Genomic DNA, 14,244 nt, shown 5'->3' with positions numbered 1-14,244 from the left:
TAGTCTTGGTTTAGATCTGGTTCAGTCCTGGAATCAATCCTGGTTTAGTCTGCATGTGTCTTTGGCGCCTCCTTGGAAAGGTACACCTCACCTATTGAAAACTGCTCCTGTAGAACATTCTAGGCAAGCCACAATCCACAGAGACAAACAGGTGCACACAGTTCACCTTTAAATAGATGTTATTAACTAGACATGTTGACTACATTTTTTAAACAAGCCAATATACATATTTTTGAAGGTCCATCTTAACCAAATGCTTGGCCTGTATTTAGTCAAATTGTAACCACTTTAACCCTGAGAACTTAATGTGTACTATGCATAAGGTGTCTGGGACAGCTTTAAGTATAATTGTTTTTCTTTGACAGTAGCTCAATTGGTAGACAGTTTGTTCACTGATCTGAAGGTTGGCGGCTTGACATAAACATCACTGACTTAGCGGATCCAAGCTCCCACAGCTGAATGCTGCATTTACCATTTCTGTCACCTACTGCCTATGTGGTTTTTCAAGTTTTCAGGCAATCTCACCTCAAAGTTATCAACTCAAATACCATCATTAAAGTTATTCTTCCATATATACATATGCCAATAATCCACAAAATAAGATATAAAATTCTGAGGTGTTAGACCAAATTGCTAGCCTGCTTATACTCCACTATGTTCAAAAGCACAAGTATCCGTGGTGATGACTTAATGTGTGTTATTGGAAGAAAGACTGAGGCACCTAAAGTGAAATGTTGCCTGTTTAAAATCACTAAAAAACCACACAGGAGACTGGAGAGCTCCCAGCCTGGCTCCCAGACACTGTCCTCCCAACCACAAATGAAGTCAAGCTATTAGCGCCTAATTTGGACTGTCCTGCTTTGTGTCTCCAATACAGGACCAGAGGCAAGCCAAGCACTACACAGCAGCCATAAGAAAATATATCTGTGCTAGCAGTAGTAGTAGTGACATTAGTAGAAGTAGTAATAGTAGTAGCAGTACTACTAGTACTACTACTAGCAGCACTACTAGTAGTAGTAGAAGTAGTAGGGCCAATACTGTAGTCATCAAAGTAGTAGTAGTAGTAGTAGCAGAAGCAAGTAGAAGTAGTAGGGCTAGTACTGTAGTACTGTAGTCATCAAAGTACTAGTAGTAGAAGTAGTAGGGCTAAAACTGTAGTCACCAAAGCAGTAGTAGTAGCAGAAGCAGTAGGACTAATACTGTAGTCACCAAAGTAGTAGTAGTAGTAGAAGTAGTAGGGCTAATACTGTAGTCACCAAAGTAGTAGTAGTAGTAGAAGTAGTAGGGCTAATACTGTAGTCACCAAAGTAGTAGAAGTAGTTGTAGACGTAGTAGGGCTAATACTGTAGTCACCAAAGTAGTAGTAGTAGTTGTAGTCGTAGTTAGTAAGTAAGTAAGTCTTTATTTATATAGCGCTTTTCACAGACATTTTTTGTCCCCAAAGACACTTTACAGAGCATTATTCAGCATTACTCATTCAGCATTATTCATTCGCTCTATACCTGGTGATGACAGACTGACAGAAGCACGGCTGCCATGCCACTCGGCGCCATCAGCCCCTCCGACCACCACCATCACTTACACACACACCACTTTCATAGTAGGGATAATACTGTAGTCACCAAAGTAGTAGTAGTAGTAGTAGTAGTAGTAGTAGTAGTAGTAGTAGGGCTAATACTGTAGTCACCAAAGTAGTAGTAGTAGTTGTAGTAGTAGTAGTAGTAGTAGTAGTATAGTAGTAGTAGGGCTAATACTGTAGTCATCAAAGTAGTAGTAGTAGTCGTAGTCGTAGTAGTATAGTAGTTGTAGTAGGGCTAATACTGTAGTCAACAAAGTAGTAGAAGTAATAGGACTAATAGTGTAGTCATCAAAGTAGTAGTAATTGTAGTAGTAGTAGTTGAAGAAAAGATATAAAAGACAGGACAACAGTAGCAGCAGTAGTAGTACTAGTAGCAATAGTAGGAGTAGTAATAGTAGTGATAGCAGTATAGGATATATCCCAGATTGTTCTCTCTCTCCCCCCTCCTCCCATCCCCTCTCTTTCCTCTCACTCCTCTCCCCTGTTTCCTCTCTCCCTTCTTTCCTCTCTTTCTCTCTTCTCCCCCCTCTCTCCCCTCCCACACAGCCTGTTTGTCTAGTAAACGTTGTGAAAGCCCCCCTCCTCCACATCTTTAGACTTCTCCTCTTCCTCCTTTGTCAGCGAGTGCAGACGTGACAATAACTGGAGCCAATTTGCCGCTCCTGGGCCGCTGTACTGTAAGCTAGCTGTCCACCGCTTTGACAACAAATACCTCTTTAAGGGAAAACTGAGCTGCTACCGCTAACCACTGTAGCTCAGAAATCCTGCAACTTTAACCATGGATTGTTTATTTATACCAGTCAGATATGTCAAAACTGCACTTAGGTTTTTGTCATATATATAAGAGAAAGTTGTATAGAACATTTTGTATATGCTATAACTTGGAGATATTTCGCTTCAGTGTAGAATTTGAGATGCTTAAAGGTCCTATATTACACAACATTGTCTCTTGTGAGCTTTAAGCAGTGTTAGAATACTGTTTCCTTATCACAAACACACCTGGAGTTGGGTTTTGTTTCATTCATACATGTTTGAGTAAGCTCTCCAAAGTTCTATTCCACCTTGTGATGTCATGAAGCAGTAGTTTACAAGTTAACAGTTACCTTTTACCTTTTGTTTAGTAGAGACTGGTAATTCCAAGGCTGAAATTATCCAAATGATTATGAAATGAGGAGTTTAAAAACACAATGGAGCGCTGTAGTACCACATGACATCACAAAGTGGACTGTTTCCATTTGACTGCTATGCTGAAAAATTGCCATTATATATTTCAGTATCTTTAAAGACAGACTATATATTTTGGAACTTTGCAAAGCTCCTCGATAGCAATTTTTTACTGATAGCAAAATGTAACTTCATCTGGACAATGTTTTTAACCCAAGATTCATTTTCTGTAGATTAGATTTTCTATAAAGTGATCTTCTCTTTCCACATATCACAACAGTCTTTACATTGACTTAACAGTTGCCATAGTTACACACAGCGCTCTGAAATGTACCATCTGATGTCCTGTTGAAAGAAAAAGTAAAGTAGTGGGCTGTAGTAAAATAGAAATGTCTCATCTAGGGTACTTTACAAAATAATACAACTGTACGAAGGTTGTAATTACTACTACTGATCAGTTTCTGCTACTAGTGGTACCAGTGGTGGAACGTAATGTAAAAGTAGTAGAGTGCTATCCTTAAGTATAAATCTTCGGTATCTGACTTAAGTAGATGTTATACCAGGGGTGGGCAAACTTTTTGCTTCGTGGGCCACAAAGGGTTCTAAAATTTGACAGAAAGGACCAGGAGCAGATGGATGGAGTTTTTTGGTAATCCACCTCATAACAGAAAAAAATTACATGTTATAATATTACATTATTGAAATATCTCATAATTGAAAATCATTACAACAAAATATCTGTCTTTCAAGTCCAACGGTATTTACTATTTATTGAAATTACTTAAAACACTGAAAATCATTATTATTATTTTTCAGGGTCAGCGGGCCAGATTGAAAAGATTAAAGGGCCGCATATGGCCCCCTGGCCGTAGTTTGCCCACCCCTGTGTTATACAGTAGTTGATACTTTCTGAGGGGTAATTTTGATCATATTAATAATTTGGACAAAGAAAAATATACCAAAAAAAAACCAGCTAGGAATAAAATGCTGAACAAAATTGAGCACAAATCTTTATCAAAATCAATAATTTTTAAGCCTTATAAGACGTCAGACCTGTGTGAAATACTTTTACTTTTTACCTCTTAAGTACATTTGTCAACAGACACTTTAATACTTTTACTTAAGTAGATTTTTTTTTTCATGTGATACTTTTACTTTACTACTTGAGTTTTATTTGTTTTTTTTTGCGCCAGTATCTGCACTTTTACTTAACAAAACTGAGTACTACTACTGCTCCCAATACTACTACTACTACTACTACTACTACTATACTACTACTGCTATATTATATTCTTCAATACGATGACAATATTTCCTGTGAACCTTTGAGACAGATGTATTTTACTTAAGTACCACTCTAATTGAAAAGCACAATGACATATTTAGCTGATCACCAACTTGTTTATGAAACTTTTAAGATTGCGCTGCCAAAACGCGCCTGTGAAGAATAGCCTAGGGAGCAATGTGGTTTGTCGCCTTTATTTTGTATATTTAATTTTAGCCTTATTTATATGCAAACAAACATGCCATGACACATCTTTTGTCCTGGTTTTCAAGAACAGTTTTAGCGCACTAGCATCATCTTGTTTTAGGCCGAGCACTGACAGCGGTTTTATAATTCACTGTCAGAATAAGAAATGACAACAAAAATTATCACAAAAAAGAGCTCTGTTGCTGTATATGAGCAAGTATCTCTTAATAAAGAAGTGTGTCTTAGCATGCTAGTTGTTAGTTTTAACCTGACGACAACACTCTGGTCTCTGAAAGTTGTGGAAAGCGATTTTAAACTGAAATTGCGTAAGGGAAGTGAGGAATAACTTTGGACTAGTGCAAAGAGTTTACAGTGAAATAACTCTGCTTTTCCACATTTGGAAAGAGAAAAAAAATCAGATACAGTGCTTTTAATACTAATCACAGAATATATTTGAAATGAATTCAGTTTGCTCTGGATGGGCATCTGTTTGCTGCTATAATTCCTAATCCTTTGCTGGCGTCATTATAAGCAGTAGGCATAATGAGCCATAGCTAATCTATAGAGCTTTATATCTATGTATAGATATGTATAGATATGTAGCACATACTTTATTTTCCTAAACAAAACCAACTTGTTACCACTTTTTCAGTCCAACCTGAATAAAATCATTTGTATAGTTTGAGTTCAACAGGTCAAGAGCAAGTGCAAATACACTATAAAACAGTAACTAACCAAGATCTTACCCAAAGAAGGATACAATTCTGGATTGAAAAAAATATACAAGTTAGTCTATGGGGGTACACCCAAAGGAAGCCATACCACATTTTAAGAAACAACACGCTATTTTCAAATAAAAAAGAAACACAACAAGTTTAAGAATCTAACAACAAGTTTAAGAATCATGCTAAAGGTCCCATATTATGCAATTTTCTGATCTATGTTATAATCTTTCCTCATCACAAACTAATCTAGAGTTGTGTTTTGTTTCATTCACACAGTTTAAACACACAAATCTTGCATATTTAAGCTGTGTTCTTCTCTCAAGCGCAAAACGGTGTGATGTCATATAGTAATACAGGAAGTGCTCCACTGTGTTTTTCAACTCCATACACCTCGACAAGTATCATTTGGATAATTTTAGCCCTGGAATTGCCTATGTTGTACTGTCAAATAATCTACATGAACAATTCAGTTTTGCAACATTTAATTTATCCATCCAGTTCCGTACATTTGAGGAATGTCTGACCTACTTTTAATGCCAGACCCCCAACTTTCGCCATCACCCATTTTCTGGCCATTCATGATACTAAATCACAGTCATATTTACTATACAAAATGTACTAAATTAGCATACTGTAATCGGTAAGTGCCATATAATTTAATATTTAATCAAAATATATAATGTAGATGGGCTACACCTATATACATTGTAAAAAATAATATCTGGGTAAGTTAAAAGTAGCTAAATTAAGTACAAAAATCTTGTTCCATTTTCCTTGTCAAGTAAAATTTAAAAGGACTAAACGTTCTAAATTCAAGCAATGTTAACTTGTACTTTTTGCAGTGTATGTGAACAAAACAAAACACAACTCCAGGTAAGTTTTGATGAGGTAAAAATGTTCTAACATGGCTTAAAGCTCACAAGAGTCAGTTTTGAGCAATATAGGACCATAAGAAAAAATAAAAAATTAAATTACAGTTGATTTTCGCTGCTAAAAGAAGACAGAAAGTTTATACATTTTCGTGTCATGCAGATACATAGCATTATCCATCAACCGTGCAGTAAATACAAACACATCATTGCATTAGTGTGACTCACCGATGTTGCAGTGCTCTCCGGTCCAGCCCTGGTCGCACTCACATTTGCCCTCCTTACACACTCCGTTCTTGGTGCACAGCGGGTGACAGGCTTTTTGGTCGCACACGCTTCCCGTCCAGCCCTCCTCACATCGACACACTCCTCCATAACAGACGCCATGGGTGCCACAGTCCACCTCGCACACCTCTGCACAGACAGGGGGCAGAAGAGAGCACAGTTACAGGTGGGAAACATATCTGACGCTTTCCCTTTGGATCATGGATTCACGTTTGCGTACATTATTTGGGCTTGTAACAGCTTGGACTTCTTATTTTACTAAAACATGTAGGTTCATTATATTTTTGATTTTTGATTTTTTTAGGGCTGAAAATATGTTTGCCAATAAATACATTTTGTAATCATTTTTACATGAGTGAAATGTTAATTTGGATGTAGCTTAACACACAATTGTGGACCTTGTTATGTCTTTTCTTTTCTTTTTTTTCCCTTTTTTTAATGGATGTTTGTTACTTGAGAATTGGGTGTTGGCCACATAATCATATGGGCTCAAAAATTGTAGATTGTATGTACATTTTTGGTTGGAGGTCCATCACCTTCCGTCATTACTCTGCTTCAAATGTTCCACAATATGATATTACACAGATTTACCTTGCATTTATTCAATCGCAGGTGGTTTTATTGCTCAAAAACTGCTCCAAAATATCTAGAAAAAAGGCATTCTGACTGAACAGGATTGCCTCCCCACAGATCTGACCTATAACTTGGTCTAGTTTGGTCTCCATGAAAATAGAAAGGTTGAATGAGAAAAGCAGGTGGTAGACGCTCCACCACAATGAATCTAAAACATTCCTTTAACTTGAAGCTACCTGAGAACACAGAACTATTTCAAAACCATGACGAGTAAAGTGATTCTTGATGTTGTGAGGAGACCCATGGCGTGCATCTGCTTTCCGCTTTGCTTTAAGGAAAAGAAAGAAAACCCTTGGTGGAGACATTATTGGGATTTCCAGTCATACAAAACAGTGTTAAACGCAACATTGACTTTTAAGTGAGGTCTGGTGCAGACAGAAACAAGAAGACCCAGACGAGCTGATCAAACACAAATGAAAAATCAATCTGGACTCGGGCCCTGTGTCTGGTTCACCTGTCTGCCCCTGTCGGAGCAGCAGACAGGGTAAAAGCCATACTTACTGGATGTACACAGTCTTGATATGAGCGCAGGGCTGTCCACGCACTCTTGAAAATACCATTAGCAGTTTGTTTTCCAGAGACTGTGGGGTGATTGGGTTATAGGAGGTGCATTATATGAAGAGGGAGAAGCTGCTATGGTGAGCCGAGCGCTGAATTGTAAGAATGTGGTTTTCAAAGTTTTCCACAAGATACACTGGCACTCAAAAGTTTGGATTTTTATTTATGCTTCTTCTTCATTTCCTTGATTATTTACATTATACATTCTCTTTGAAAGCATCAGAACTAAGAATGAACAAGTGTGGAATGGAGCAAACAAAAATAAACTCAAGAATAGTTTTTAGACTTCATCAGATATATCTTTGAGAGAATGCTAAGGTGCACTGTGTAACTTTTATGGTGGAAGCTTTGTCAAACACTTTTCTCCATGGAGATGTAACTGCTTTGTGAAGAATATTTCACAGTATGGTATTAAACCTTTCTATCATCATGGAGACTAAACCAGACCAAGTTAAAGGTCAGATCTGTGGAGAGGCAACCCCGCTTCGCTTACAGTCAGAATGTCTGTTTTACTAGTTATTTTTGAGCTATAAAACCACATGCACTTTACAGGACACCTTATGCAAAATCGACTTTTCAGAGCTTTTAATCATGTTATAGTTGTCCCCCCTTCTCATTTACCCTCCAACTTAATAAACTTGGTATTTCTTTTTAAATGCTGTATCCGGGTTTCTTTAGAGTGCGTATCATTTTATGAAATCATCCCAGTGGTATGTATGAGACTAAGTGGGCGTGTCAGTTCATATGTGTGAATGTAGTGGTAGGCGTACACTGTCCTGGACTCACACGGCCTGTTTGGACTGATTCCAACGAGACATGAGTAACTGTCTGTGTACATCGCAGATAGACAAACCTTGCTCTCACTGCTTTCCTTTAGGATAAGTACATAAATCAACATCTCCACTTCAGACAGGGTGGAAAGGAAGCCACAGAAGAATGTTTACATTTTATTTAGACAGTGCCCCAGAGGCCCTGGGACAGGTGTCTGTGTAGATGCCTGTGTGTCGTGTGCAGAGGACGTCTTTCTGTGCTTTCTAAAGCGGTAGTCTGCGGACTGTTGCTTTAATTAAATTGTTTTAGAGTACTATCGAGATTTGTGTAAATAATAACATAATGATGCACGGGTGTTGTACATTTTAACTATACAGCAGGTTCAAGCACAATATGTGATGTTTAATAAATGTAAGGAAGAGATATTTAATGCCACCAGAAAAATTACATAGTGCATATATATTTTTAAATATGTAAATAGTATTGCTAAATGTATACACACACACACACGCAGACACACACATATGTATATCAAATGCAGAAAGTAGTAAACATAAAGAAAAAGTAAAGCAGCTCACGGCAATGATGGCCCTGACCCTAGCAGGCACGCCTCTCCCGCGCGACCGCCCGCCATGTCCCTTCCCGACAGCTGCCCACGCCCACAGATCCTCCATCAGAAAAAAATTACACAGTGCACCTTTAAAATGTTTTTGTTTTTCTGGACTCTTTGCACTCGTGCTGACCAACTGTGAGAAAAGCTCCATGTCCATAATATATTGTTTTACCTGTAGTCATGCATAGAATGTAATCCCCAAATTTGGTCCAAATCCGATCATGTTTTCATGTCTATGGTAGGGGGCGCTATCGTGTTCAGCTGTATTAGCCTTCATAGTCAATTACATTCAGGCCAGGATCACACAATTGCGTGTGTGGCGTGCTATGGGCAAACCGTAAGAGATATCACAAAAAAACTGATACTCAACTCCACAACTCCAGGTATGTTTCTGATGAGGAAACATTACATCATAGATCAGAAAATAAGAGTAAAATGGGCCCTTTAACGAGGATTGCAAAACTCATTAGCATTGGATTTTTGCTGCTGCTGTGTCTGTAGCCACAACTGCCCTGGCACTTACAATAGCAGACAGGACTACCAATCTGCGGTCTGTCTACCACACAGACTATGTAAAGCTGGAAGAGACAGAAGTACAAAACCAAAGTACACTTGTATTTGACTGGTTTGAAGTACTTTTGAGTGACACGTTTTCCATTCAGCGGTTTAAAGTTGCCAACACTTATCCAGGCTTAAGTGAGATGTGCAGAGCCAGAGATGTTAAAGGGATTTTCCATTTCACTGTAAAGCTACTTAAGATACTTTATATTTATTTAAGCACCACTCAATTATAAAGCAAGGGAGGTGGTCTGAAGTGATCGAGTGGCAGGTTTTGCTTTAAAATAACTGAGCTTAACATCATTTTATTGTAAAAATCCAAGCTCCAATGGGAATTATGATTATGAATAGACATTTCAACAACAACTTTAACTGTGGATTAAATTGTCAGAGTTTAGCTTTTTTCTAACAGTAAAAGGGCGAGTGATTGGAGTCTTGCTTGCTGCACTGTGCCATTGTGTCTTTGAGGAAAACACTTGAATTACATGAATGAATGTGATGTGTGATTTAAAGAGGAAGGTCTGAGACATTCTTGTTTCTGTGGAGATGTTATGTCTTTGCATAAAGCGTCACTCTACCATTTCAGGTGCAAAACAATTGATACGTTGCAGGGACATCACGCTGGGGGTGTTCCACATAGCTGTGTATGGCGGAATGTTCATCTATTGCCATGGTGAAGCAATGCACACATTAGCAAACAAAGCCAAAAAAGTTTTTAGATAGTCTGAAAACTCAATCTAATTACAAAATGGATTTAACCAGTATATTTTCAGGAACCTGTGATCAAGTGTGTTGAAGTGTTTTGGTTTTTTACAAAAAGGTGAGAGTGCCTAATTGCAAAACTGTAATGTTATTTGAAAAAGACTTGTTTAATAGCACAAACCAGCTCATCTGAATCAGTTTTCTCATCAGACTGTGTTTAAATAAAACTCAGATAACAGTCTAACAAGACTTAGATAGAGCAGTGCTTACAGTTAGCATCACACAACCATGACTAGGGCTGGGTATCGTTAAGAAGTTACCGATATGATACATACATCGATACATACGCCATGATATGACACATATCTCGATACAGTGAGCTTTCAATTCAATATGATATATTTCAAATCGATTCGATACGGTTCAATAAAAAATAAAGGCTAAATCATGGGTGTGATACTAAAAGTCTTTGTTAAACCACCTCTTGTGCAAAATGAATATGAAACACAACCATTTTAATCATCAAAACAGTGAATATGTCAAATGTCTCACAAGAAAGTTTCCTACCTCTAAACAAGCAACAAAATTGTAGCGTTGCAACAAAATATTTGAGTAAAATATACCAAAAAATACTCTTAGCGATATATCGATACAGTACCCCATGATACCGACACTGTATCATCAAATGAAACAATACAATATATATATTTCAGTATTTTTGCACACCTCTAACCATGACATCAGCTGAAAATGATCAATATATTGAATAACATACATTTTTACTGTGGATGGGATTGCCTCACCACAGATCTGAACTGTAATGTCTTTTCTGACACTGGTGGGTTAAAATAAGTCTTAATTCATCCCACTCCATTTTGAATTTTATTGTATTTTTTATTTGTCAATCTTGGACTGCACTGATTGTATTCTCCTGTGTACTCCCTTCTTTTGGTTCTGCCCATGACATAACTCAAAATAAAGCTCATATAAATAACTTGGTCTGGTGGTGTTTATTAGATAGTTATTATTTGCTTATTTCATACGTTTAATATCAAACCATTGAACATTTCAGGCTAAGAAATCAAATCTCAACAAGCGACGACAAGCAGGTGGCAGACCATCCACCAGAAAAGTTACAGAGTGCCCCTTTAATAAGTAAATTTTAAAGTTCTTGAACACGTGTGCTTGAGTCAGCGAAGGTCAGGAGTCAGTCAAACACAGAGACACTGGTGAAGACATGGCTATTCCTGTTCCAGCGTGTGACAGGCTCAGAGCAGCTAATTGGACGTGGATGTGATGGCCGTGACAACGTAAAGCGAACGCACGCGCACACATGCACACGCAGTTCTCCAGCTCGAGTTTTAAGGCTAGCCATCTGTTCCTATAATCTGCATTAGGGTTTTCAAAAGTATAGAAAATCAGATACTAATTGAGATTAAAACTAGGAGTGAAACTAGACACGCATTTGAGCAAGTATCGAAACTGAAAAAGTCACATTCACGGGACAGAAATGAACCTTTTCAGAATAGTTTTTGAATGATCTTAAGCTAAATCAGAACAAGTATAACCCTGCGTTCGATTATCCTTCCGAATCGGTTTTCCGTGGAAGCTGCCTAGCGACACGCGTGACACGCCCCTTTTCCTAGGACAGCACGACTCGGGGCAGAAAAAGTAGACCAAGCAAAGTTTCCGAGTCAGAATCCAAGCTGGCTATACCCTCTGTGACGTGTGAATATTAACTGTTTTCATTGTGTTTGGACACTTTGGTGGTTTAAACTACAATTTCAATCACTCGTATTACTGCAATACCTTACTGCATCCGTATCACTGCCTGTGGGTTTGGTAGTCAGTGTTGTGGTGAGGCCAATATTGAACAAATACTTGATATAATGGGCATTAAGATCCCTAATGTTGTAACGGAAGAGAAATCATAATATAAAATGAAGTGCAAATTCCAAAAAATTTAAGTGGCAGCATTTTCATAAGATGAGGAATAGTCATAATCATAATCCACATAGTCCGACATGCGAAGCATAATAATACGCTTCAAGCTCGAACGTGATGTCAAATCCGAGGTCCAAGTGGGAGTTGGAAGATAATCGAACGTAGGGTAAGATCACATAGATGTGTATATGCCCATGGACCACTATGAAATGTACCTTTGGGTTCACACAAAATCACATTCGATGGTCTAAATAAAGATAGTTTTTTATTATCATCATGGTCTGGGAATCAATATTGAGTATCAAGTCTATTCCTTAGTGTCCAAAGTTTGAATTGTAGTATCATGACAACACTAGTCTGTATTCCTCATCACTATTGTTTCATCACACCTCAAGCAAAAATATGCAGATTTGTTCAATTCAGAATATTAAATAGTTTTGACCACCGGTAGTTTAGAATTATTTTAGACAAAACTAGATCATTTGCATAAGAATCACAGTTGTTTAAAAGCACTGCATATTATTTCAACCACACTTTTCATGCAAGTGAGATAAGAAAAGTGCACTTTCTAGATGAATCATTTTGAAGGTGAATCATGAAATAAAAATTGTATCAAGTCTAGATAGAAATGTAAGTCCTTTAAAGGGCCCACTTCGCACTGTTTAACACACAAATCCTGTATATTTAGGCTTTAGTTCTTTTCTCACACTGAAAACACACTGTTCCACCAAGACATGTTGTAATACAGGAAGTGCTCCACCGCGTTTTTAAACTCCATACACCTTCACTAGAACAATTTGGAGGATTTCAGCCCTGGAATTGCCAATTTCTACCGAAGTAAAAAGTAAAAAGGTAGCTGTTAACTTCAAAACTACCTCTACGTGACATCAGAAGGTGGAACAGAGCATTTTGAGCTTTGGAGAAGTAGACAGTTCCATATATCTTTCTTGCTTTATTACTGTCTCCCCCTCCTCCTTTCTCCTTTCTCCATTCTCGTTCAGTCTCTATCGTTTCAGTCTCTCTATTCCTCTCTCCTCTTGTAAAACATATCCATGGAGCATTGCTTTATGACGCAGTAAAGACACAACTATAGGGTAGTGCCCACAGGATTACAGTGTGCCTCTGCTCTGTCCATGTTCAACAGTAAAAAGACCGAGAATCACACGGTCATGTCTCAAGTCACTCCACACAACACATGCGCTTGAATATAAGACACTTAACCACTAAACTACTGTGTATTTTAAGTGGAACTAAACACTAAATCCACTTTTTTTTGCTCCCGAATTGTGCCGATATGGATTTTTTTGAGCTGATACTCAAATGATATTATATATAGTATATTATATATTATAGAATTATATATTCATAATATAATTGTAATATTTATATAATATTTATATAATATTATATAATGATATATTATATATTTGACATATATATTATATAATATTATTTGGTCTGATAAAACTAGTATAACTGATATTATTTGAAGATATCAATATTTATCTTTTAAAATCCATACTGAGGCCCAAAATTTACCCCAAGTAACAATCGCAAAATAACTTTTCACTTTTGTAAAAAACTATAACAAAGTATTCATTATTTCACAAACATAATGCTCTTCTATTTAAATTTTGACTCATAAGTCTGTTCAAAAAGAGCAGTCAAATATCAGTATAGATATCGACTGATACAGATACTGGATCAATATATCGCCCATCCCTGACTGTGTTAAGGTATTTCTAGTCATTGTTGGCAACTTAATTACAAACTAAATGAATTTGCAGCTTACTAGTCACCTAAATCTAAATGTGTGGAACCCGACTCAAAACAGTGCGGCGCGAGACACGTTTTGAAAGCTCATTGTGGGTATGGGTGGGAGCGGGACTGCATAATGCAGGAGTGGGTGGGTGGGATGATAAACTGCAGTCCCGCAAACTAAATATGACTGTAAAGTAAAATATACAAATGATGAATGTTTGCCTATCATGCATAATTTGTGCTGGATATTTCATTTAGCCTTAATAAAAACATTTTAAGCAGACAAAATTTGCGTATGTGGTCTAATCTCGTGCACATTTTCGACAGTTCCTTTCCGCTTCTCTGTGTTTGATAGAGCTTAAGAAAGCAAACATCCCCATCTTGTAGGACTTGCAGGCGGGGGAGGGACAAAATATCTCAGATGCAATATTCTTTGCGGGTGCAGCCGATAGTGGGACTGAAAATTCAGTCCCGCGCAGACCTCTACTCTGAAATTTCAAGTAGTTGGTGACATCACAAAAGACTAACCTGATCACAGAACTTTTGGATGTCTATAAAACTATACAACTTTTGTCCAGTTGACTGCCCAGTACTGCCCAGTTTAGCAGCTC

The 14,244-nt window shown here is 37.6% G+C and overlaps 1 protein-coding gene across 6 annotated transcripts in view; it reads right to left on the bottom strand.

Moving 5' to 3' along the window:
* The window catches only part of LOC110167606 (teneurin-3-like), a 595,717-nt gene that overhangs the window by 155,448 nt on the left and 426,025 nt on the right, over window positions 1-14,244 (bottom strand). For 5 of the 6 annotated variants that reach the window (XM_055158089.1, XM_055158088.1, XM_055158087.1 and 2 more), the window contains one exon: window positions 6,037-6,222. In XM_055158089.1, the coding sequence (XP_055014064.1) occupies window positions 6,037-6,222 (186 nt within the window). Of the gene's footprint in view, window positions 1-5,293; window positions 5,302-6,036; window positions 6,223-14,244 lie in introns of all 6 variants that reach the window. The other variant, XM_055158090.1, reaches the window with a different exon arrangement.

Source organism: Boleophthalmus pectinirostris, unplaced genomic scaffold (assembly GCF_026225935.1).
Source record: "Boleophthalmus pectinirostris isolate CB_2022bp ecotype Guang Dong unplaced genomic scaffold, ASM2622593v1 HiC_scaffold_22, whole genome shotgun sequence".
NCBI classification, from domain to species: domain Eukaryota; kingdom Metazoa; phylum Chordata; class Actinopteri; order Gobiiformes; family Gobiidae; genus Boleophthalmus; species Boleophthalmus pectinirostris.
Note: the sequence above shows the minus strand (reverse complement) of the source record. Positions and strands in the feature narration are given on the sequence as shown.